This window comes from Rhinoraja longicauda, chromosome 12, assembly GCF_053455715.1.
Source record: "Rhinoraja longicauda isolate Sanriku21f chromosome 12, sRhiLon1.1, whole genome shotgun sequence".
In the NCBI taxonomy this organism is placed as follows: Eukaryota; Metazoa; Chordata; class Chondrichthyes; order Rajiformes; family Arhynchobatidae; genus Rhinoraja; species Rhinoraja longicauda.
In genome coordinates this window covers 12046232-12073766 of record NC_135964.1, presented here as the reverse complement: position 1 = coordinate 12073766, position 27535 = coordinate 12046232, and the positions used below count along the sequence as shown (strand labels likewise).

Below are 27535 nucleotides of genomic sequence, written 5' to 3'. Positions count from 1 at the left end.
CGTCTCGCACTAATAGACTGAGGGAGAGTAATGTTCTCTGCAGCAGTTTGGAATGGGGAAACTATTTCTTATTGATTCCTTGATAATGGTGATGGTTAGCAGAACAACATTCTGTGGATGCTGTAAATCTAAAATAATAACAGAAATTGTTAGATAATGCCCAAGTTCATTCAGCAACTGCAGGGAGAAATAAAATTAACATCTGAACAGGCCTAAAACCTGATGAAAGGACATCAACCTGAAATGTTAAGTCTTAATTTTCTATCCAAATGTGCTCTTTGACCTTCTGTGTATATCTGGTATATTCTACAGTTGTGCTGTTATTAGATCAGGGTAGACATTCTATGTTCGGAGAGCTGTGGCCCGGGATGGTTCCATGACGTACTGAGTTGAAGGGCTGGATTCATTTTGTATCCGGGAACCCTCTGTATTGTTGAACGAGAGTCTCGTTTGGTGGTGAGGAATAAAGAACCTGAATTCAATTGTTCCATAAGTTTACGCTTCATGGACTTGAAGAGTGAATCCCTTATCTTCAAACAAATATGATGGGGGTGAAAGAGAGCTAATTAATGCATCTATAAACCAAACAGTTGTAGGTAAACGCTGTGAAGCTGGTTGAGAAGTGTTAGGCTGGGAGAGATTTGGGACTAGTTTTACACCATTAATGTTCTTGGAATTGACTTATTTTGTCAGACATTGAATGTGGCAATTAAGTGGTAAGAATCAATACTGACTTAAACAATTCTTGTGGGTATTATAGCTTGAAATGCAATCTCTATTTCGTGCAACATTTGCTGTGTCTCATTTTAGACATGAAATGAAGTTCAAGTTTGAAAATGCACTTAAAAACGGTATGCTAAAACCTTTACAGTGGCAGTGGTTTAAGAAGTAACTTGGTCCTAAAGTTCTCTCGGCAATATTAGTGAGATATGGAAAGCTGTAAAAAGTGTTAAAATAAAATTGTTTTTGTTAGGAATGGTGCATGGAGAATATCTTACCCGAGTGATTTGAAGGAAAATTCCACTGTAACTGAATTTACTGTTCATTCATGGAAGCCACAAGAAATGCATTTATAATGCAATAATGTTGCTGTTTGCTGCTCTCGAGATGACTACCCTTCACTGGGGTATGAGCGAGTATCCCTGCTCTCCCATGTGTCAAAGGCCATGCATTTGTTTTAACTGGCATATTACTTTTTACTGGGATGAAGAGATTTCAGATTCAGTTTAAATTGTGTCTGTCTGTAATCTAAGTTTTGGCAAGTTATAAAAATGATATTGCTGACAATATTTTTAACTTGGCAAATCAGGCAGAGCTGATTTTTGCTTAATGTTTATTTTAACAACTTTTTTTTGTGAGAATTTTAAATTATTTTTGACTTGTGTTGTCAGTCTAGATTGTAATAGTTAACTAAGAGAGCCCAGAGAAGCCAGATTTTTATATTGAAGCACTAATCTCACTTTCTCTGATAATGACATATCAGCATTGTTTGAAATTATTTGCAAAAATAACGCATGTAATATTTAAATTTTTTCTTTCCCTTCACTATGACTAAGGCACTATCCCGTGTGGCTTTCGATATCATTGCCAGATTTCAAGTAAGTTATTGAAAACCTTTTTTGAAATAATTGCCATTTGTTTAATGTCTTAATCATGACCAGTTTAATTAAATGACTGACTAAACATATTGATTCTGAAGACACAGGAACTGCAGATGCCAGTTTACAAAATAATAAAGCGCAACAGTAACTCGGCTGGTCAGGCAGCATCTCTGGTGAACATGGATAGATGATGTTTTAGGTCGGGACCCTCTTCAGTCCTGACCTGAAAAGTCGCCTCTCCATGTCCTCCAGAGATGCTGAGTTACTCCAACACTTGATGGTTTTTTTAATTGGATTCTTAATCTGTGCAGAATGATGAAATAAAAGCCCAAGTTGTTTGTGAATGTCCATTGCTGTCAGCAGATTTCGGCTTTGCTCTGTTCAAATTACTGCAGCACCTTTCCATTTCTTGGTAGCATTTACTTTATTATACAGACATTTGCATTTCCAAAACTAAAAATGATTTAAATGAAAGGTTATTTTCAGGGCATACTGAACAGCACAAAAGAAATGAAGTACATTTAGTGGAACAACTTATTAGTTCCATATTGCTGAGCTCCTGACACGCCAGAGAAATGTAGCTGTGTTCTCCAAAAAACAATGAAGCATATTGAGGTTGAAGGCCATCTTAGGTGATAACAAGTTGGTTACTTTACAATGTGGCACATATTCTTTTGCAATGACTGCAAATTTAATAGATTAGATCTGTATTTTAAAATCTACACCTTCTGCCTAGATAAGTAACAAAAGTTCTGCAATGTAGTCCAGAAGGGCTCCTGCAGATTACCTTTGTTTACATTTTGACTATTTTAAGGATGAAATGGGCCAGTCAAATGTGATGGGGAGAGTGGGATAGTGTGGGGACAGTATCAGTGTTAATGATGAGCAGGAGTGTGGGGGAGATGGGACAAAAGTGTGCTGGCAGCAGGGTCATTGGACAAGCTATCAATGTTTCTGATTGGAAAAGTCAATTAAGTATTCAAAACCATGATAATTTTTTCCTCATATCCCATATGCAACTATCGCTATCATATAAGACAATTCTTCCAAATATTCAACTTCTTTCCAATTTGCCTGTTCTTTATGCTCCACCACTATTTCTTCACATCATGACTGTCTGCAAATCCTTTGCATGTAATTTTAATCTCTTCCTGTGCAGTCCTGCTCCTATTTTGGTTGCAAGGTGACTGTGGTTGGTGGCCAAGATTAACTCAGTACCCACAGGGTGAGATGAGCTTGGTTCTGTTGTTCCTCCAGAAATGGTTCTGTTACTGGTGACCCCGGTGATATAGGAGGTCTATGTCCCCATTTTCTGCATCATGAAACCATTTGCATCGCAAGTTGAAAAAAGTATTGTTGATTTATTTACTTCATTTTTTTCTCACAAGTTCTGTGAGAATGGATTTTACTCCATATCTTAAATTTGAGTGGCAAAATATGAATTCTGCAATGGCAATTTTTTGTAACATGGGGTGCAATTTGATAGTACATGGAGCTTAAACCAAAATGTTATATTGTGCTAATGTTGGAGGAAGCTGGATTGATCCATTGACATTGTTGCTATGGTAAGAATTTGAAAGGTACTTTATTGTCAAGTGTACCTCGATACAGTGAAGTTCTTTGTTTTTTGTTACAATCAAGTAAAATCTTACTGTACATAAGTACAATCATGCCTAAGTACAAGAGTGCAACGATTGTCATGTAAGAATAGTCAACTTCACTGAGGCAGTACAAGATCACCTGGCGTCATCTTAGGTCCTTCAAGGTTTAAAGTTTTTCAAAATATCAAGCATTGTCTTGGCCCAAGGCCTGCTGTCCCAGCGGTGGCACTGGGTGGGTGATGCTGGGGTCAGCCTGGCCTTGTGTCGCTGCGGGCCGCACCTGATCGAATGCTCATCCACCTCTCCAGTGGTGCCTGATCCACACAATCCCCAGCAGTTGCAGGGACTCCACCGATCCACTCCACAGACGCATCGACCCGCGAACGTGTGGAATTTATAATAATGAATGCTGCTTGGGACTTGTGGGACTTCACTTGTGCTGCACGAGAGAATTCTCAGTAAACTCTTGGCAAGCTCAAAGGCCGAGAACAAAGGGGAATCATTGGGGACCAAATGGAATACTTTGTAACTTTGGTGGCAGCCTATATGTAGCGACTCTTTGCATACCTTGTGTATGCAAAACAAAGAATCTGACCGACATGTCCATGTGATAATAAAGTATCATTCATTCATATTGCAAGTATTGAGGTGTTCTCCATCTCACCTAATGCATGTTCCAAATTCACCTGATGTGAGCACTGCCATTTTTTACATCTGTTTTACTCCTCTGTAATCATGGACATACATTTGCAAAGAAAATGATTAAAAATGACTGATTTACAAATCTATTCCACCAGATGTCTAGAAATATTCTGTGGTGCTCAGTATTGGTCAGATAAACAGGAGAAATCATAATTATTTTAAACTTGCCAGCTGCAGGAAAGGTGATGGATCTTCAGTGGATTTTGGGGATAGCCCGACCTCATCTTCCGCATTGCCAAAGATCCTTTATCCCCAAGCTTTCCTTTCTTCTTTTCGTTGTGCCTTTCTCCCAGCATTTGCCATTACAACTTTATTCTAAGTGATTATATTTAAGTAAAATAAAGTTGATGTGATTAAAGAGGCATTTTTTTTCTAGGTGACAGCACTCATAAAATTCCACTTTCAAACTTTGAACACGCCAGTTCCAATTACAGAGAGATCTTTCAGCAATTCATCGCTTTTCTGAATCCAGGAAGAAGCAACTGCTTCCTTCCAGTTTATTGTAAGGTAATATTGATATAATCCTAACGGAGAAATGCCATTGTTATCTTTTAGAAACTTCGCATATGGAAAGGGGAAGAGTTGATATCCAACTTTTCAAAAGTTCTAGGAGCAGAATTAGCCATTGGGCCCTTCAAGTCTATACCGCCATTCAATCACTGCTGATCTACCTTTCCCTGTCAACCCCATTTTCCTACCTTCTCCCCATAACCCATGACACCCAAACAAATCAAGAATCTGTCAATCTCCATCTTAAAAATATCCATTGATTTTGCCTTTACAGCCATCTGTGGCAATGAATTCCACAGATTCACCATCCTTGGACTAATGACCCCTCCAGCTCCTTTCTAAAGATACGTCCTTTTATCCTGAGGCTATGGGCTCTGGTCTGAGACTCTCCTACTTATGGAAACATCCTCTCCACATTCACTATCCAGGCTTTTCACTATTCAGTAAGTTTTTTGTTGTCATGCAGCACGGAAACACGTCCTCTGATCCAACTTGCTTGTGCTGATTATAAACTACACTAGTCCCACCTACCCACATTTGACACATTTCCCTCTAAACCTTTCCGATCCCTGTACCTGTCCAAATGTCTTTTAAAATTGGCAGGGAAGGATTTGATAGACTAAATTTGTTTGTCAAAGTGAATCAGTAAACCTTGTATTTGTGTTTGTATGGAAAGCCAGCTGTTCAGTGGCCATCATACTCTGCATGCCCTGAAATATATCACTTGTTAAACAAGGAAAAAGCATCTAAGTCTTCAGATAAACCTGCACCATTTGATATTTTGTACACTGAAAATGTAATGCACTAGACATTGTTGATGCAGTGTATTGGTTAATTAATTGTTGTTGGTCATGCTACATCTGTCAGGAATATTCACATTTGAACCATTTCCAGGTAAGATGACTAGAAATTAGTGGTTTTCCGTTAACAACTCTAAATCGGGTTTTTCTTCAAGAAGTTCCGTTGTGTCAGGTCTGGCCGAGAGGTGCACCCTGCAAGAATGATTTCTTAGTTTTGGGAGAAATATGTGAAATTTAACCGTGTGCAGTTATTGCCAAACACTGTATATACACAGAGGGTTCTTTAAGGTTGACTGTGTTCCTGCATTCGACACCAACACCATTGTCACCAACGGTGATCGGGCTTATCACCAACGGTGATGAAACAAAATACAGAGCGGAGGTGCAGAACCTGGCGGACTGGTGCTCGGATAACAACCTGTCCCTAAATACCACCAAGAAGCTGATCATCAACTTCCGTAGGTCACATAACGGGGAATATGCCCCGATCTCTATCAACGGGGACAGTGTGGAGAGAGTGTCTAGCTTCAAGTTTCTGGGCACTCACATTTCGGAGGACCTTACATGGTCCAATAACACTGCTGCGCTGGTCAAGAAGGCACAGCAAAGACTGTTCTACCTAAGAACACTGAAAAAATCTGGTCTACCCCAACAGTTGCTGACCTTCTACCGCTGCACCATAGAGAGCATCCTAATGCATGGCATCCCTGTGTGGTACCTCAGCTGCACAGAGGCAGAAAGGAAAGCTCTTCAGCGGGTAGTCCATAGAGCTCAGAGGACCATCGGAACACAGCTACCAGACTTGGAGGGCATCTACAACACACGATGCCTCAGAAAAGCCTCAGAAAAGCCACCAGCATCCACAAAGACTCTTCACACCCCTGCAACAGTCTGTTCGAACTCCTTCCATCGGGCAGACGATACAAGGCCTTCTACGCCCGCACCTCCAGACTCAGGAACAGCTTCATCCCCAGGGCCATAGCTGCTATGAACCGGTCCTGCTGAACAGGATGGTCACAACGCACAGTGATCCGGCACAGATCTACTTTACTTGCACTTTATTCTGTCTATAACTGTTACAATTGTTTCGTTGGGTTGTTGTTGTCTAAATTAATTAAATTATTGCATCGTATGGGAGGCGCATTCCCAATCTCGTTGTACCCCTGGGTTCAATAACAATAAAGATATATTGTATTGTGTTGAGCAGATTTTGAACATTCCCACTCCAGTGCTTGCTGTACTGCACTTTGTTAGTGCTGCAGTATAAATGAAGCTGCTTATCTAGCTCGAGGCTTCCAGTTTCCTTAATCCCAAGAGACTCGTATCAACATACACTAGTCAGCAGCATCACATTCCTCCTTGAGATAGGATCAAGAAAAAGAAGGCAGGAAGTATCTGTGTGCTGCACAATTATTTGCTACATAAATCAGTTATTGATTGCATTTCATTTGCATGCAAACAAGGTAAGACTTGTGTTTATAGGACATGCATGTTGCATAAATGCAAAGCTTTTCTTTAGTGAAATTTATTTTACCATCAACATAATCTTTACTGAGGAATTTGTCAGAATAACTGATTAAATACTGGGCCGCCTCCATTGCCAGTGTGAGGCCACATGCAAACTGGAGGAACAGCAACTCTTATTCCACTTTACAACCCATCAGTATGAACATGGAGTATTGGGTAACTAACCTACAAACAACCCCCTGCTTTTTTAATATTTTAATACATATTTTTTCCTCTCTTCCCCCCCCCCCCCCCCCCCGTACCCCATCTGGATTGACATCAATTTCTCCCCTCCATCTACATTCCTTCCTCTGGCTACACAATTCACACCTATCCTTTTCTCACCTCTTTTTGTCTTTGCACATCTGACCTTTGTCCAACCATCTGCCTATTGAAATTCCCCTTGTGTGCATCCACCTAGCACTCACCAGGCTTTGACCTGCCCATCCTCTCTTCCAACATTATCCTTTTCCTCCCCCAACTGAAGAAGGGTCTCGAACTGAAAAGTCACCCATTCATTCTCTCCAGAGATGCTGCTTGTCCCGCTGAGTTACTCCAGCATTTTATGTTTACCTTCGATTTAAACCAGCATCTGCAGTTCTTTCCTTCACATTTCCCATGCACAATCAGTCTGAAGAAGAGTCCTGGCACAAAACGTCACCTATCCATGTTCTACACGTTGCTTGACCCACTGAGTTACTCCAGCACTACCTTTTTTGATTACATTTGTCTTTTATTTACTTTGTCTGATTCTTTGATCATTACTCCTAATTTTATTTTGGACTATAATATATTCAGTGGACTAGCCAGTTGTCACACTGTCTCGATTTAGTTGAACATAAGATTGTTGATCAATTAATTTTATTTCTGTGTCTTTGTGTTGATTTGGCTGGTTCGGGGAAAGACTTCATGTCTGAATATGCCTGCGCATTCCTTAAATCTTAAACTGAAAGTGGTTCTTTTTCTATTATAGTTGGCCGAGTGCTTCAGAGTAAGCTGGTGCCTGAACTGGTTAGCCTGTAAGGCAGGTAGGTACACATTTGACGTGTAGTAGGATTTACCTGAGATGTAAGGATTGCTGCTACTCTACTTATAATTTTGATTTGGATCTAATTTCAGCTGTTTAATTCAGAATTTTATTGGAAAGGTATTTCTATATAATTGTTAGTGATAATTTCCTGGGAATTGAATATTGGAGCAGTATGCATTTAAAATTAGGTTTAGGTTTATTATTGTCACGTGTACAGTATACAGTGAAATGCTTTGTTTTGCATGCTATCCAAACAGATCTGATATACCAGAGTAATTGGAGGAGTGAGGCTACCCCCAAGTCGCACTAGCTTCTCGTTTCCACCCTACAAACAGCTTCCAATAGCCTGTTTTCTTTATCATCATTACTTTTTTGCATATCTTTCATTCATTGTTCTTTATCTCTCCACTTCACTGTCTACATCTCTCGTTTCCCTTATCCCTAACCAGTCTGAAGAATGGTCTCGGCCCGAAACATCACCCATTCCTTCTCTCCAGAAATGCCAACTGTCCCGCTGAGTTACTCCAGCTTTTTGTGTCTATCTTCAGAGTAAACTGATGCCTGGACTGGTTAAACTCAAACAGTCCAAACTCAGGTACAATAGATACAGCAAAAGGTAAGATAGAGTGCAGAATATAGTTCTCAGCATTGCAACACAAAGTTCAATGTCCTCGATGGCGTAAAGGTAAATCGAACAGTACCCAAGCAAATGGAAGGACTGTTGAGAAGCTTGATAATGGAAAGGAAGAAGCTGTTCCTGAGCCTGGTGGTACACTCTTTCAGGATTCTATACCTCCTGCCGGACGGGAGCAGGGAAAAGGAGGAATGACAGGGGTGGTGCAAAGCTTTGATTATGTTGGCTCCTTTTCCATGGCAGAGTGAAGCAAAAATGGAGTCAGTGGTGGGGAGTCTGGTGCAATGTGATGGACTGGGCTACATCCACAACTCTGTAATGTCTTGCGGTCTGAGGCAGACCTGTTCCCAAGTCAACTGGGTTGTAGTTGGGGTAAATATTACTGAATTCAGATGCTTTGCATTCAGGTACTTGCAATATATTCGTTCAAAAAGGTGATGTTAGTATTACATATTGTGCTCTCGTTTGTGTCATTCCAAGGTTTCTTTTGCGGTTCGATGTTTGAGCGAGCATTTTGGTGACCAATGTTATTCTCAATGTGTGCTAATCTATTTCTGAACTTTAAACCTTGCAAGAAATCTTGCTTGCACATCGTTACTGTTGATATTACCAAAATCTAAAAATGTCCCCAGCGTTCATGCAATGACAGTGGAGTACAAAAATATAAATGCATTTTGCGAGTGATCTGATATATGACGTGTACCTTCCTGTTACACTGATGTCATGAAACGTACAACTGGAATTGTGGCATTAACACTGACTTTTAAACATGTTTCCTGTTCTTCCTTTGAAAACAAAAGGGAACAAATTTTGGGTTGTCATAGTGATATAGCGCGGAAAGAGGCCCTTTCGGCCCACTGAGTCCGCGCCGACCAGCGATTCTCGCACATTAACCTATCTATACCCACTAGGAACAATTTTTACATTTACCAAGCCAATTAACCTACATACCTGTACGTCTTTGGACTGTGGGAGGAAATCGAAGATCTCGGAGAAAACCCATGCAGGTCACGGGGTGAATGTACAAACTCCGTAAAGACAGCACCTGTAGTCAGGATCGAACCCGGGTCTCCGGCATTGCGTTTGCTGTAAGGCAGCAACTCTACCACTGCGCCACTTTGCCCACGTTTGGTCCATATCCGTCCAAACCTGTCCTATCCATGTACCTGTCTAACTTTCTTAAATGTTGCAATACTCCCTGCCTCAACTACTTCCCCTGGCAGCTCGTTCCATACACTCACCACCCTTTCTGTGAAAAAGTTACCCCTCAGATTACTATGAAATCTTTTCCCCTTCACTTTAAACCTATGTCCTCTGGTCCTCGATACACCTACTCTGGGCAAGAGACTCTGTGCATCTACCTGATCTATTCCTCTCATGATCATATACACCTCTGTAAGATCAACCCTCATCCTCCTGCGCTCCAAGGAATAGAATCCCAACCTACTCAACCTTTTCCTATTGCTCAGAACCTCTAGTCTTAGCAACACCCTTGTAAATCTTCTCTGTACCCTTTCCAGCTTGACAATATCTTTCCTATAGCATGGTGCCCAGAACTGAACACAATACTCTAAATGCAGCCTCACCAACATCTTGTACAACTGCAACATGACCTCGCAAATTCAATACTTAATGGGGGAAAAAAATATCTGCTTTAAATTTTTATGCTTAACTAACTACTAAACTGGAAGGCAAGCAAAGGTGGTACAGTGTTGTTTTGCTTTAGGTGGGGTGGGGGGGGGGGGGGGGGGTGGGTAGGGGGATAAAAGTATTCAGAGTCCTGTGGAATTAAAATTGAATGACAAGTTAAAAGAGGAATTAATGGTTCAATGGTCCTTTGTACAGGCACAGTGAAATTTGATTTTCCATACAGTCATACAAAAAAGCACCAAGATACAAAACTACATGAAGATTAAACATAAACAACCACCACAACAGCGTGTGATAATCCCCAGGGCACACAGCATAAGCGGAGACCCACAGCCATCAGTTCAATTCGATTTATTCACAAAATGCTGGAGTAACTCAGCAGGTCAGGCAGCATCTCGGGAGAGAAGGAATGGGTGACGTTTCGGGTCGAGACCCTTCTTCAGACTGATGTCAGGGGGGCGGGACAAAGGAAGGATATAGGTGGAGACAGGAAGATCACAGGGGGAGCAGCGAGAGAGCATGTTGCTAAACTCTCGTCGAAGAGAGGAGGAGAACTTCTTCAAAGTGGACATACCTCGAAGAGAAATCGCAGTGGAGCAACAAGTCGTATAAGAAAATAACTGCAGATGCTGGTACAAATCGATTTATTCACAAAATGCTGGAGTAACTCAGCAGGTCAGAACTGTCATCAGTTCAATGTCCGGGCCACACACACGCTTCTTCTCCGTGATGTGACCAGAGTCGTACCGACCGCTGTCACTCTCTCTGCGGTCCCTGTCTGCCCGAACAATCAGAAAGCCGTCCACACTCGCACCAGACTCCGGGATGTCCTCATGGAGCCATGTCCCTGCAAAACACCAAGATCACTGCACTCGCGGCACTCCCTCCAAGACTAGGAGGGAGTGCCGTGAGTGCACAGGCAGCATGTCCATCTCGTTTTTTGGTGACTTCACATTCTCCACAGTGACGGAAGGCAAATAACATACCTTCTTTCCTATTCTCCTGCAGTCGGGGTGATCGAAGCTCCCGCAATGGGGCGATCGAAGCTCCCGCGATCGGGGCAGTCGAAGCTCTTGCATTTAGAGCTCCCGAAGTCGAACCCTAACAAAGGGACCGCCAGCTCCACGATGTTAGTTGGACAGAGATACGATACGGAAAAAGTCGCATCTCCGTCGAGGGAAGAGATAAAAAAAGGTTTCCACCACCCCCCACATAATACAAAATTGATTCAAATAAAACAGACTAAAAACAACAAAAGAAGAAAGGGATGAGACAGGCTGCCTGTGCCAGAGGTATGCGAGGGTTGTTCTGAAACAAAGTGCCTGAAGTCAGTCACCATAGTGCCGGTGCCGAAAAAAGCAACCATCAGCAATCTGAACGACTACCGTCCAGTTGCCCTCACACCAATAGTAATGAAGTGCTTTGAAAGGTTGGTCCCACATCAAAGCCATCATCCCTGCCACACTGGACTCTATCAGTTCACTTACAGAGCTAATAGATTCACAGAGGACGCCATCTCTCTGGCTCTTCATACCGTCCTGACTCACCTGGAGAGACAGGGCACATACGTGAGGATGCTTTTACATAAACTATAGCTCTGCCTTCAACACTATCATCCCCACCAAGCTCACCTCCAAACTCCACCAGCTAGGCCTCAGCTCGTCACTATGCAATTGGATCCTGAATTTCCTGTCGGAGCGCCCTCAGGTAGTGAGACTGGGCCTCCACCTGTCCTCCACTACCACTCTGAGTACTGGCTCACTACAGGGTTGTGTATTGAGCCCCATCCTCTACTCCCTCTTCACACACGACTGTGTTCCTGCATTCGCTACCAACACCATCATCCAATTTGCAGATGACACAGCGGTGATCAGGCTGATCTCCAACGGCGATGAATCAGCCTACAGAGCGGAGGTGCAGAACCTGGCGAGCTGGTGCTCTGAGAACAACCCGTCCCTAAACAGAGCTAAGACCAAGGAGCTAATCATCAACTTTAGAAGGCCACAGAATGAGGAATATGCTCCAGTCTTCATCAATGGGGTCAGAGTGGTGAGAGTGTCCAGCTTCAGGTTTCTGGGCACACACATTTCAGAGGACCTCACATGGTCCACTAACACCGCTGCGCTGGTCAAGAAAGCACAGCAATGGCTGTTTTTCCTGAGGATGCTGAAAAAGGCTGGCCTGCCCCAACAGTTGCTGATGACCTTCTACCGATGCACCACAGAGAGCATACTAACATACGCCATCTCTGTGTGGTATCTCAGCTCCACAGCAGCAGATAGGAGAGCTCTTCAGCGGGTCGTCTGCACAGCGCAGAGGATCATTGGGACACAGCTACTAGCCCTGGAGGACATCTACAACGCACGCTGCCTCAGGAAAGCCACCAGCATCTACAAGGACTCCACACACCCATGCCACCGTCTGTTTGAGCTACTTCCATCTGGCAGACGTTACAAGGCCTTCTGCGCCCGCACCTCCAGACTAAGAAACAGCTTTATTCCTAGAGCTATAGCTGCTCTGAATCGGACCTGCTGAGTGCCCCCCATGATCTGTCTCTGCCCCTAGTTCATCTGGCACAATTGATCCTGCATGAACCTATTTGCACTTTACCTTGTTTCTTTTTTTTTCTCCCCTTTTTTTTGTTTTCGCCATGTTTTATTTATTTTATAGCATCGATATGGAAGTGGCATTCTTAATCTCATTGTTCTTGTACAATGACAATAAAGATATATTGTATTGTATTGCAAATGTGGTTGAAGCAGTGGTGCAAAGAATGAGATCCCAGCCTGTGGGACTAGGGAGACTGGGAGTTTATTCCCTGTCATTCTTGTAGTATTGAGGAAGACACCCGTGTCTCTAGTCTGTCTTTATGATTCACAGCCACTCCCAGTATATGATTGTTTCCCATAAAAATAATTTGGCTCTGGCTTATGTTCTTTATTTATTTTTACAACAGGTGGCAGCAGCCTTCCAGTGAAGATTTTTGAACTAGAAGAACTCGTAGTGAAACTTCATGAGCACAAGTTAAAAGAAAAGCCTTCAAAGGATTGTGTTGGAAGAATGCTGGATGTAATGCTTTGGGATTATGCCACGGATACTAGGTATGGCCATTAAAAATATGGATGTTGCAAATTGTGTGATTATTGTGCTGCTGAGAGTTTGTGCAGGCTGCTAGTTAGAACATCAGGCACTGGTCAGGTGGAGATTAGATCCCAGGCCAGCAATGGAACAGCAGGATGCTTTGTGAAGATCAAAGGAATGATCAGCGACCATGTACGGCCGAGTTGCTGGACTTTGCACACCCACCACATGAACAAAGTTAACCCCACTTGCTCGCACTTGTCAGAATTGTTAGGCATACGGGTTGTTACAGGTTAGGAGGGAGGGATAGATCAGCCATGATTGAATGGCGGAGTAGACTTGATGGGTCGAATGGCCTAATTTTACTCCTATCACTTATGACCTTATAACCTTATTGCTTTTGTACTTAACTGGGTCAAACGTATAGTACCAGATCTAATTCCCCAGATGATGGGCAGAAATTTATGAGTCCTTTTGTTCTCGTTGTAGGCATTTAATTGCACCAGATTGCATTTAATGTGGCACTTGCTAATTGCCCTTCAATATCTCATTCACTTCATAAGGAAGACAAGTTATAACCCTTGCAACATTTGTGGATCTAACTATGTTAAAGGATAATGTATTATTGGAATTAAATGAGATTGTTTATTTATTATTGACCACATTTTTTTCCCAAAATTGGAAAAACAGTACTTGAAGTTGATGTACTAATGCATGGTGGAGTTCCAACTAAGTACGTTTAAGATTTCAACGTCTGTTTATAAAATGAAGACTCGTGTACCATTGGGATTAAATTGCAGTCCTCTGCCTATGTACAGTTATGAACCGTGTATGCAGAGTGGGTTTAACATGTACACCTGCCACGGTTTCCTTGTCAGTCCAAGTTAAGTAATGGTTGTTCACATTGTAGTCTGCCAAAGATAACAGGCCCACATCGATGCTTCACGAAGAATTTGACAATGCGGGTTATCAGGAAGGTCTGAATACAAGACCTTATAGATGCTCAAACTCATCTTTCAAGATGATGAGGAAATACCAATTTTCAGAGTCTTGTGTTTAAGAAAAGTTATCTGTACTTCCTAATGTTTCAGAAAGTACTACGTGTACATTTCTGTTGTGCTACTGCAAGTATGAATTTAATTGTTCTGTTTCAAGGCATAGGACAATACAGCACTCTTGAAATTAATTGGGCCCATAGTAACTCCATAGAGCATGGTAGCTCTAATGCAGGTGTATTATTGTATGTGACTGATATAGAAAACACACTTCCTTTATCTTTTATGGTGGCTGGTTATTCACCCACCATCATTCCAATTGAGGAACTGAATGGTGAGTGAATATCACCAATGGTTAGAATGCTGGATGTTCTAATTTTGGGTAACTCCGCTCTCTGTGTCCCTTTCTCACTCTGGGATCCTTCACCTTCTGCTCACCTTTTCCATTCTCCCCCTTGTTACCTAGACTCTTCACCCTCCCACCCCTTGTTCCATGTGCCTATCACCTTAATACTTATCCATTTTGGTTTCTTCTCTCTTGGTTCACCTTTCCCATCCCTTCTAACATTCAATTTACCAATCACCCTCCCCTGCCTGGTTCCATCTATCACCCTCCGGCCTCTGTCTCCACCCTCCCCACTTGGTTCCATCTGCTGAATTATTTTTCCCTCCCCTTAACTGTTTTTCATCTATCACCTACGTGTTGTCTCAACAACTCTCCTTCGCTCCATTGTTGGTAAATATGTGTAGGAAGGAACTGCAGATGCTGTTTTACGCTGAAAATCAAATCAAAATACTGGAGTAACTCAGCGGGACAGGCAGTATCTCTGGAGAGAAGGAATGGGTGACGTTTCTGGTTGAGACCCTTCTTCAGACTAAGAGTCGGGGAGACGGAGACTAGAGATATGGAATGATAAGGTGTGCAAAGGACAGATCAGAGCAGATAATGATCAAGGAAATGTAGAAAGGTTTATTGTTAGCTGAGGGGAAGGTGACAATTAGGCACGCAATCAGTAAAATTAATCAGGAGGACAGTGAAGCTAGTCGGAGATCTTGGGTGTGGGAGGGACGGAGAGAGTGGGAAAGGAAGGGTTACTTGAAGTTAGAGAAATCAATATTCATACCACTGGGTTGTAAGCTGCCTAAGCGAAATATGAGGTGCTATTCCTCCTATTTGCGCTGGGCCTCACTGACAGTGGAGGAGGCCCAGGACAGAAAGGTCAGTATGGGCGGGGGAGTTAGTGTTTAGCAAACGGGAGATCGCATAGGCCGAGATGGACTGAGCAGATGGGTTCAGGCTAGGCGATCGTTTCGCTGAACACCTTTGCTCAGTCCGCCTAGGCCTATGCGATCTCCCGGTAGCAAAACACTCCTGCTCCCATTCCCATACTGACCATTCTGTTCTGGGCCTCCTCCACTGTCAAAGTGAGGCCCAATGCAAATTGGAGGAACAGCACCTCATATTTTGCTTGGGCTGCTTACAACTCAGTGGTATGAATATTGCTTTCTCTAACTTCAAGTAACCCTTGCTATTCCTCTCTCTTTGTCTCTTCCCCCATCCTAGTTCGACTTGTTTCACTGTCCTCCTGATTAATTTTACTGGTTGTATGCATGGTTGTCACCTTCCCCTCAGCTAATAACGAGCGATTCTACATTTCCTTGACAATTGTCTTCTTTGATCTGTCATTTCCGTACCTTATCCTTCCATATCTCTAGTCTCCGTCTCCCCTGACTGTCGGATGGGTCTCGACCCGAAACATCATCCATTCCTTCTCCAGGGATGCTGCCTGACCCGCTGAGTTACTCCAGCATTTTATGTCTATCTTTGGTAAACATGTTGCTAGATTAGCACCTTCTGTAAAGTGGATACCTTCAATGGCCTTTATTATCCCAGTGCTATCTGCAGCATTTGCAAAACCCCAGCAAAGGCTGAAACATCTTTTCTTTCCGGGCGACATGGTGGCATAGCGGTAGAGTTGCTGCCTTTGCTTTCAGCCTTTGCGGGGTTTATTACAAATCCCAATCCCACTTGCAGGGATCCCGTTCGACCCCGACCACTGGTGCTGTCTGTACAGAGTTTGTACGTTCTCCCCGTGACGATATGGGTTTTCTCCGAAATCTTCGGTTTCCTCCCACTCTCCAAAGACGTACAGGTATGTAGGTTAATTGGCCTGATGTAAGTGTAAATTGTCCCTACTATGTGTAGGATAGTGTTAGTGTGCGGGGATTGCTGGGTCGGTGTGGACTCGGTGGACCGAAGGGCCTGTTTCCGCACTATCTCTAAACTAAACTAATTCCAACCAGAAGATATGCACTATTCAATTCTCTTGCATCTATTTTTTTTTTAAAATCATCCAGGCATTGGGTGTTTCAAATTATCTTTAGCTCGGCATTTCAGCAGGCAGTGGGGAGTCAAATATTTGTATGGGTTGGTGTCATGCAGGGCAGACCACACACAAACTGGCTGTTCTTCCATGAAAGCTCATTGGATCTCCAAGGTCAGATTTATCTTTAGCTCAAGTCTCTGAGTTCAGCATGAACAGTCACAATACTGCTGCACAGTAACTGAACGGTAGTGCGTAAGTAGAATTTATGTGATCTCATCAAAATGAAATCACCAAATTATTTTTCCTCTCTGCATCAGTTTTATTTCTTGTAAAGATTACGCATTCTAAACAGATCCTTTGTTCATTTGGTAGTTCTCAGCTTTTATAATTTATTGTAATGTTTTGCCACAATCAATGAAAAGGAGAATTTTTTAATTATTTTTTTTAAATTAATTTTTGAAAAGCATATGTATAAATAGAAATAAAAGACACATTTGTTACAAAGTTCTTACATAGCTTCAATTTTTAAATTTTTAAAGAGAGAAAATAAAAAAATAAAGAAGAAAGGAGGGAAAAAAAACACAAAAAAAAACAAAAAAACTATAAACTATTGGGAAGAGAGAATAAGAGGATTAAAAAAAAGATATAACTATAAAAATTAAAGGGAGTAGATCCGGGAGACAATAACCACAGTTGTACATCCAACCCCTAACTCAAGTACAACTTTTAATTTAAAATTTTTATTTTAGTCCTGTGCCAAACCCATTTACTTTTCTAAAAATTCAATAAATGGAGACCATATTTTAAAAAATAACTCAGGTTTGTCAATTAAGGCAAATCTTATTTTTTCCAAATGCAGGGTCTCTGTCATTTCCGTAGTCCACATTTTAATTGTGGGGGTTATTGTTTTTTTCCAAAATTTAAGTATTCATTTTTTCGCAGTTATTAGACTGTAATCAAGAAAATGTACCTGACTTGTTGTAAAGTTTGTAGTATGTTCTGATAATCCTAATATAATTAATTTTGGATCCATATCCAATTGCTTGTTAATAACTTTAGAAACTATTTTAAAAATCTCCAACCAGAAGTTTTGCATTTTTATACAATTTATGAAAATATGAGTTAAATTAGCTTCTTGAAATTGACATTTATCACAAATAGGAGAGATACTAGGAAAAATCCTATTTAATTTCGTCTTCGAATAATGTAATCTATGTATTATTTTAAATTGTATTAAGGAATGTCTAGTATTTAATGAACATTGGTGTATATGTTGTAAACTTTCATCCCATATATCTTGCATTATGAGTTGATTCAATTCGTCCTCCCATGCTCGTCTATAAGATTCTGATGACGGAATGTCAGTGTCTAGGAGAGTATTATAAATAAACGATATTAATTTATTTGAATTATAATGTCGATTCAGGTGTTTCTGGACTAAACTTATATTCTTGCATGTGTAATTTTACATAATCTCTAAGTTGTAAATATCTAAAATAATTATTAACATGTAATCCGTACTTCTGCTGTAAATCCTGAAAAGAAAGAAAAGTTCCCTTATGATAAAGATCTCCCACCCTTTTAATTCCATAACTTTTCCATTGAGCAAATCCTCTATCTAAGACAGACAGTTTAAAAGAAGGGTTATTCGCTATAGGAAGGAAAACAGATAATTTACTCAATTTTAACGTAAGATGTAATTGTTTCCAGGTACGGATAACACTGTGTATAATGAGATTACCTCCATATGTTTTTTTATTTAAATTTATTGGAGCTAAGAGGATCGCAACAATATCAAATGGTAAACAATCCTCTTTCTCCATCTTTAACCAATCCGGTTGTTGATCAGAATCATCCAACCAGCAGGTTATATTTTTAATATTAACCGCCCAATAATAAAATAAGAAGTTAGGTAAGGCAATTCCTCCATTAGTTTTAGACTTACATAGATGTCTTTTATTTATTCTATTAGTAACAATTGAATCAATTAAAAAAAAAAACTTTTTTGGTAGATCGGAATTGCTTGAAATAAGTATAGTAGCGGTGGGAGAAAGATCATCTTTATAGCATTACTACGACCAACTAATGATATAGGAGGTGTTTTCCAAAATTGGATATTTCTGTGTAATTTAGTGAGTAAAGGAGGAAAATTTAATTTAAATAAAGAAGTATATTTCCTAGTCACGTAAATTCCAAGAGAATGTATAACTAAAACTTGTTAGACAAAGAAATGTAGTTTAAAACATACCTCATTAAGATGCTACAATGTATAACTTATGTTTTTCTATGGGCGATGTTACATAAAATATTCTGTGATTAGATCTATGTGAAGTGGTAGAAATTAGTTTCTAAACAAAAAGTGCATTCTTCCCCTCTAGGTGTAGGTGGCACGATGAACATGACATAATGCATTGTGCATTAGCAACTACCAAGAAATATGCGTAAGTATTTTTTTCCAGGAAAATCATTGATCATGTTGGAATGCGGATAAGGCCAATGGCAGTGAGTCCCACATACACATTTCAGTCAGTACCTCTGTACATTCCTTACCCCATATGAAATGTTTTTGGTCTACTTCGCGTAGCTTGTATCTGCAAAAATGCACTTTCTATGAATCACGATTCCCAGGAGTATCGTGTTTTCTCTGAGAAAGCTAAATGTTAATTTAAAATTAAGTATAGTTAAGAAGTGCTACTCCACTCATGTAATGCAGTATATTTGTCACGTTATGTAAAGTTGTCAGCTCTTGATCTGTATTCACCTATCACCCTCCAGGCTTTGTCCTGCCCCATCTCTCTTCCAGATTTTTTCCCCACCCCCCCCCACCCTGACCACAATCTGTCTGAAGAAGTCCCAACACAAAATGTTACCTATCCGTGTTCACCAAAGATGCTGTCAAGTTACTCCAGCACTTTTTTTTGTAAACCAACATCTGCAGCTGCTTGTGTCTACTGCGTACTTCAATCACCATTTTATCAGTGAAGCACGTGGACTGTTGTCATTATATTAAGCTACGTTCTGTGCTCTGTCCAGAATGCTTTAAATCTTTTTTAATGTACCAAGATTTTCTAGTCAGACGTTCATATAGTGAAATGTATTCAGTGACATGTTATGGTTACAATTGTAAATGTAGGTATACATTCTATATTTTTTTGCTGCTCATTTCAGATACTGCGTCAGTAATTCGTTGGCTTCTGTTTACGATTTTGAGATAACAGCTGCACACATTCCAAAAAAAGAGCTGTCCTATGGCACTGTCTTGAATCCTAAAGTATTAGTATTGGATCATTATTGTCAGGTAACATACTCAATACTTTCTAACCCTCTGGCATAATATTTTTGTGTCGAGTGCTTTATTTTTGTGGTAAGGTATTTGAACATGATTTGCTTTTCCTGTCTAAGAGTGAATATGTTTTAAATAATTTTGCCAACAAATCAATTACATCTTGAATTGTAAATCTTTGCCTTTTAATATTAGGATCCTGGTTTATTCCATTGTTGAAGACTTTCATAGGTTAGATATTCCATTTCGGGTCTTGATTGATAGATGGTAGCTTAGTACACAAGTGTTTTTTTGTCCCGCAATCACAGAAATGGAGTTGCCATCACTAAATATCTTTATCAATGTTTCAATAATACTTTTGATGATTCAATGATACTTTATTGTCACATGTACCTAGGTACAGTACAATTCTTTGTTTTGTATACTGGACACTTGGCACACATAGGGACACCACGTTTCTGGTGCCAACAAAGTTACAAAAGTACTCATTAGAGTCATGTTGGTCCCCTGCGTTAGGATGAAAGATGTGGTGGAGTTAAATAATTAGTTTGATTATTTGCTAAAATGTTGCTTCAGTAAATGTTATTTGCAGTGGTTGCTGTTATTGCTATTAATTTTTGGACTCGACCTCGCTTCTTTTTTAAAGCTGGACAGTGGAGCAGCTGGTAGAGCTGCTGCCTTACAGCGCCAGAGTCCCGGTTCGATCCTGACTTTTTGGGTGCTGTCCGTGCAGAGTTATACTTTCTCTCCGTGACTGCATGGGCACCAACAGAAACAGACTTGCTAAATCCACCTTGCACAGAGTTTTGGGAATCAGCTAATTGTGTGTGATAATGGCAACAAAGACAAATGCAGAAAATACTGGAGAAACTCAACAGGTTGGGCAGCATCTGTGGAATGAGAAATAGTTACTCATCCTTCAGAATTGAGTTTAGCCAGCATTACATGTTCACATTTCAGATTTCTACAGGTATTTACTTTTATTTGCTGCAGTAAACAAACTCTGTGATGCCTGGCTGTTTTTGAAGGGATAATTTAGGAGGGGGCATTATTCATCCAAGCTGTGAAAAAAAAGTTTAGATTTATTTAGTAGAGCAGAGAGGAGGATGTGCAAATAACTTTCTGATTTTGTTAAAAGCCAGCTAAGCCCTCGGAGAATCCGGCTCAACGCTATTTCCATTCACCCCCTGAAGCTAGCATTTCCATCGGTAAGCAGAATTGCTTTTTAAAAATAATTGTTTCAATTGATCACTCATCCTTTATCTCTCATTAAAATTTGTAAAACCCACTGTGCACTTTGACTTAACATAAATTATTTTCATTGGATCTGTACATTTATCTTTTCTAAAATGAAATTTTTACCCAGTTAATTTTTTGCATTTTAACTATTAATCACTGAAATAAAATATAAAAGTTAAACACAAAGTGCTAGAGGAACTCAGCAGGTCAGACAACATCATTGGAAAGAAAAGGACGGATGACGTTTGTGTCGGGACTCTTCTTCACACTTTGAAGAAAGTTCCCAACCTGAAACGTTGCCTGTCCATTCCCTCAATGGACCTGCCTAGTTCCTCCAACAGTTTGCATTTTGCTTAAGATTCCGTGTATCTCCTAACATAGAAAAGTGGCAGCTGTAGAATACAACAGTTTCTGCTACAGCCTTTTTTTGCTGACCTATCACCCATTTTATCGGTGGATAAAAGCAACTTGTTAAAATTATTTTGGTTTGCTTTAATGCCGTCTTTTTAGCTAATTTCTTTATTGGATCTAATTGTTTTTAAGTGTCTGGATGCGTTAACATCTGCTAACTGCAGCAAAGCGGAGTGTGTGCCTTTGCCAGCTGTCAAAGCTGTGTATTGGGACTGGTTCAGTGTGTTGATGGAGACCCTGCTGGTGGCCCTAGTGTCCTACCCTGGGGCACCAAAGCTAGCCAAGTATTAGTGTGGGCTGCCCGTGAACAGTGATTGCAGACAGCCAGTCTTTCCCAGTGACATGCGTACTACAGGTTATGTGGTAGAGGTGAATTGGACAGTACCCTAGCTTATGAAAGGACCATTAAGAAGCCTGATGACGGAGGAAGAAGCTGATCTGGACTGAGCAAGCAGATCTCTACAAAAGGGAAAAATCATCTGGGATATCCTCCATCTTCTGGGGCACTAACTGAAAGAGACTTGCTAAATCCATCTTGCACAGTGTCGGGAATCAGCTAATTGTGTGTGGTAATTGCAATAAAGATGAAATGCCAAAAATACTGGAAAAACTCACCAGGATTTGCAACATCTTTGGAATGAGCAATAGCTACTGTTTCAGGTTGAGATCCTGTTAAGGTTAAGGTTAAGGGCAACAAAACAATAACATTCTTAATTTGCTGCAGCTTTGCAGGTCTATTAATGCAGTCACACTCAAATTTACAGTAATCAATATTACAATTAATTAATAATCGGGGTAATACTAAGTAACCAGACCATAATAATGCAAAACCATAGTCCATAGTGCAACCAAAGACAGTATGCCATAGTGTTCAAGAGCCTGATGGTTGTTGAGAAGAAGCTGTTCTTGAATCTCGAGGTCGCAGTGTTCAGGCTGCTGTACCTTCTCAATGGTAGCAACAAGATGAGAACGTGGCCAGGGTGGTGTGGTCTTTAATGCGAGCTGCATTTTTGAGGCAGCGCCTCTTATAGATCCCTTCGATGGTGGAGAGGTCAGTACCAGTGGTAGACCAGGCAGTGACTACCACTCTCCGCATTCACTGCTCCTGGGCGTTCCAAGTTATCAAACCAGGCCGTAATGCAACCTGTCAGTATTCACTCAACTACGTTTTACCAGCCAGTAACTCATTAGGAAATCATTTTGATTTTTACGACCTTTTTAAGCATTAACAATGAAAAGAATTGTCTTGTCTTTACACAATCCTTCTTTCGCAATGTAGGTAAAAGTGGTGTTATGACATCCAATGTGATGGATTATCCGATTGCTGCTCGGTTTGGGAGAGGGAGAGGTGCTCTTGCTGCCTGGCTGAATTTCCCATCCCGCCCAACACCAGGATTTCAGCAGTAGGTGCCCTGAATTACAACTAAGTCATTTAAAGCGAAACAATACAACCACTTGGTGTTCAAAGCTAATTATCTGCAAATGGTGCAGCTGCAGATATAACACGGGCACAGGATTATTAAATATAATGTGAAACCTCGTAATGGGTTGCTCAGGGAAATAATTTTGTGATTACAGTTACATGATTGACAATTCAGATACCAATTTTTGTTAAATCAATCTTCATAGAAAAACACTAATTTTGCACACTGCAAGTAGCATGTAATTTCAAATTGAGATACATATTATTACTTTAAAAAAAATTAAATGGCAATTTCCTTTTGCTGGAGAAATGAACCAAGTTTCTATGATTGTTTGTTATTGTGTTCTATTGACTGTTCCTGAAATTGTTCCTGTTAAAGTTGTTGTGAAATAAAAGATTTAGCATCTGCGTGCTTTGGTGACAATTTGTAGAAATATTTTAAGTTTTAAAAATGTTCTTTAGACATGTAAACCTCTGTACTAAATGATACTGTACCTATTAACAAACGGAAACTTGTTTACTCATAGAATGCACTAAATTGCATTTGACTAGCAAGCTGGAAGTGTGAAGAGGGGTATTTATAGCATGGGCTTAGGAAAAGGGAATTGAAAACAGAAAGAAAACATTTCCTGCTGTGTTTTACAGCACGTACATTTTCCAATTTATAAGCATTAAATAAATTCCCCCCAATAAATGGTAAAAAAATGCTTATAAATATTGAAGAAACATTTATAAATGCATTTAAAAAAAAGCTTTTTTTCTGCATAATCACAAAAATGGGCAATGAAGCAATGCTGGACAATTGTGGTTGATTTTTCAATTGTTTATACTTTGATTTTTAAATCTAAAGGAATTTTAAAACACCTATGATCAAAAGTATGTTTTGGGTATGAACTTTGTGACTACAGTTGCAAGAGGGCAGAACCCTTCCGTATGTTCCTCTTGGTGAAAGTCCATGGACCTGGGTGTGGTAGATAGTCATGTGGAAGCAATGGACCTTTGGTCTCTGCCGCACCTGAGCGCACATTCAAGTGAGCGCTTGTACAGTACAAGGACAGAAAATAAGCAGGAGTAGACCATCATGCCCCTTGAATCTGCCCTGACATTCAATCTGATCGTAGCTGATCTACGCTGGCAGCAACTCCTTCCGTGCAGTTCCACACAATGCAGGGGAACCATATTGTTTACGGGGTTGGGCTTGTTCTGGAGTATTTACCGCTCCAGTAGCGAGCTTTCAGCAGTAAGATGGGACTTCCTTGTGATATTTGCTCCTCCTTGCTACCTGCCAGCTTAGCTTACTTATAGTCACGTGTACTATAGATAGTGAAAAGCTTGTTCTGCAGGGGTATCCAGTCAAATCATGCAAAACACGTACAATAGATCCTCTTCTGGAACACCACGCAGAAAGTTGCCATGTTCAACTTCCTGTCTCTGAAATGTCTGATCTGACCTAAGGAGATGTGCAGTTTTCTACATATCTCACTTTGCGGCCTGGCTGCACTGGATGGGTGAAGTTGGGGTGGGCCTGGCCCAGCGCAATGCCATGGGCTTCTACCACTGCCACTCCGTGCCGCTGCCGCAGATCCATTTGCTTGTCCGGCTGTTGTAGGGCCTCCCACCTCCACCAAGACCATCACCCGCGACCACCGCAAATGCACCGTCCGTCACCTCCAGCAGCCGCCCCTCTGCATCTGTCATGGTGTCCTGCCTCCCGAGCCAATCGTGGACCTTGAGGGTGCGGGAAATTAGTTTGCGGTCCGTTCACAACCGCTGACATCCATTCGTGTATACCTGCAAAATGTTACTGTGTACCTTATTTTTTGAAGGTCAAGCTTGTATATCGAAGCATCACTTGTGGCTTTATGGAAAGCTCTGCTCATACTGATAAATGTGTAGGATTGCATCGTAATGTTGAGTTTTCAATGGAAACTGGTGTAATATGATTGTAATTAAACAGCAATCCAGGTAGGTGGTTGTTATGCCAAAAAAGACAGCGCTGGAGTAACTTGGGACTGCAGCATCTCTGGAGAACATGGAAAGGTGACGTTTTGAGTTAGACTCCAAGACTCATTTGAGTCAATGGACAATAGGTGCAGGAGGATGCCATTCGGCCCTTCGAGCCAGCACCGCCATTCAATGTGATCATGGCTGATCATTCTCAATCAGTACCCCGTTCCTGCCTTCTCCCCATACCCCCTGACCTATCCTTAAGAGCTCCATCTAGCTCTCTTGAATGCATTCAGAGAATTGGCCTCCACTGCCTTCTGAGGCAGAGAATTCCACAGATTCACAACTCTCTGACTGAAAATGTTTTTCCTCATCTCAGTTCTAAATGGCCTACCCCTTAATTTTAAACTGTGCCCCCTTGTTCTCGACTCCCCCAACATTGGGAACATGTTTCCTGCCTCTAACGTGTCCAACCCCTTAATAATCTTATACGTTTCGATAAGATCTCCTCTCATCCTTCTAAATTCCAGTGTATACAAGTTTATACAATTCCAGTGTATACAATTCCAGTGTATACGAGTCTGAAGAAGGGTCGCCACCCAAAACATTACCTATCCATGTTCTCCAGAGATACTGCCTGACCCACTGAGTTACTCCAGCACTGCCATATTTGTAAACCAGCATCTGCAATTCCTTGTTTCAACGTTGTTATGCCAACTAATTGAAGGTTTCAATTGTAGAATTGAAGGTGAAGGCTTTGACTTTACTCAGATTGTTTTGCCTTCTACAATTGGAGCTTGCTGTCATGGAATGTAGGACCTTCAGCGTCCTTATTAACAAAATCTGCTCTTGACAAAAGACTGGCACCATTTAAAAAAGGAGGGTGAGGCAAAGCAACACTACAGACCTTTAGGACTTTATTTTTTGAAGCGTAGAAGGCTGAGGGGTGTTCTTATAGAGGTGTACAAAATCATGAGGGGAATGGAGAGGGTGGATAGCCTTTTACCCAGGGTAGGGGTAAAAAAAAAACACAACATGGGTTCAAGAGGAAAGATTTAATAGGGACCTGAGGGGTAATTTTTTCACACAGCGGTGTGTATATGGAACAAGCTGCCAGAGGAGGTCATATAACATTTTAAAGACATTTGTATTTAAAGGGACATGTATAGGAATGGTTTGGAGGGATTTGGGCCAAATGCATGCAGATGGGACAAGTGTAGATGGGGCATCTTGTACTGAAGGGCCTGTTGCCATACTGTGACTGACCAGTAAACGTGTCATTAAATGTCAGCAAATGCTAGAATCTGAGTTAAGCAGCAGTTCAATGCTTGGGAAAATTTGGATGGGGCACAGTCGATATGGATTAATAAAATCTACTTTTCAAGTTGTAACTTGCAAATGGAACAGGACGAAACAGTGGATGCGGCGTATTAGAACTTGTAAAAGGACTTGTAAAAGTGTCACAAGTTTAGTAATTTTTTAGTAATTTAAAAAAATTAGTTAAATATTTGTGTCAAGTAGAACCATGCCAAGAGATTACAGTACAGCAAAGTGATCTTGCATGAGTTACACTTCTCCATTATAAATCTGTACATCCACATTAGTTGTATATGGATGCAAACAATTGATAGTGAATGGATCTAAGACAGTCCAACGTGTCTGGAGCTGGATGAGCAAATAAACTGAGTGGGAAAGGTTGGTGAGATTAACCTGAAGGTTGCACCATGAACCAATGTCGTTCCTATCATCAACTAGCGAGTTGTCCTGACTTACTATCTACCTCATTGGAGACCCTCAAACTTTCTTTAATTGGATTTTACTGGACTTTATCTTGCACTCAACGTTATTACCTGTATCTGTACACTGGACAGCTTGATTGTAATCATGTTTAGTCCACTGACGGGATAGCACACAACAAAAAGGCTTTTGACTGTACCTCAGTGCACGTGACAATAAACTAATTGCTTTGCCAATTGCCCAGACAGTCACTACAGTAAAACATAGAGCTGACTGAGAGATCTGAAGTAAATGCCACTATAGATTTGCCTTGCATCACCCGTATCCATCTATCATTTGCCAGGCTTTATCCCCCTGCTAGAATCTGTCTGAAGAAGGGTCCCGACCCAAAACGTCACCTATTCCTTCTCTCCAGAGATGCCGTCTGACTCGCTGAGTTACTCCAGCTTTTTGTGTCTATCTTTGGTTTAAACCAGCATCTGCTGTTCCTTCCTGCACATAGCATCAGGCCATGTAGTGAGAGGGGGAACGTTATATGGCAAAATCGGAAACCCCCCACTTTAGCAAAATGTAAAACTTCAATCCAGTGCCTTAAATGTAACGAGTCTGCAATACCTTGAATAACATTAAGGCTGAAGGCAAACCTAAATACATACAGCACAGAGAGAGGCCATTCAACCCATCATGTCTGTACTGGCTCACAAGGCACTTTTTTGCACTACAATCCTGCACCATTGTGCTGTTTTGCACTTGTTGCATATATAATGACTGTGTATACTGTTTACTCTGAACAAGGAATTTCATTGCCTACTCACAACCTAATCTGAATTTGATAACTGATGCCATCAAATTAGTATATTAATTTTCTCATTCAATAATTAAGGCAGCTTTGTCCAGCCATCATAAGTGTACACAGTTTAAAATTCAACAATAATTAATGCCACTCACACTTCAAATCATTTCCCTACGTCATGGTGGATTTGTGAAAGCAGTGCACACAATAGAAGATATTTCACCCACAGCCCTTTTAATATAGTAAAAAAATCTAAAAAACAAAT

The 27535-nt window shown here is 40.9% G+C and overlaps 1 protein-coding gene across 1 annotated transcript in view; it reads left to right on the top strand.

Annotated features, from left to right (window-relative positions):
- LOC144598646 (protein maelstrom homolog) overlaps positions 1 to 23000 on the top strand; it is a 31378-nt gene extending 8378 nt beyond the window's left edge. Inside the window, exons 6-13 of the mRNA XM_078408856.1 lie at positions 1557 to 1598; positions 4281 to 4411; positions 7694 to 7748; positions 12991 to 13135; positions 18816 to 18878; positions 19606 to 19735; positions 20859 to 20928; positions 22650 to 23000. Of these exons, the coding sequence (XP_078264982.1) occupies positions 1557 to 1598; positions 4281 to 4411; positions 7694 to 7748; positions 12991 to 13135; positions 18816 to 18878; positions 19606 to 19735; positions 20859 to 20928; positions 22650 to 22777 (764 nt within the window). The 3' untranslated portion in view covers positions 22778 to 23000. The remainder of the gene's footprint in view (positions 1 to 1556; positions 1599 to 4280; positions 4412 to 7693; positions 7749 to 12990; positions 13136 to 18815; positions 18879 to 19605; positions 19736 to 20858; positions 20929 to 22649) is intronic.
- The last annotated feature ends 4535 nt before the right edge of the window (positions 23001 to 27535 follow it).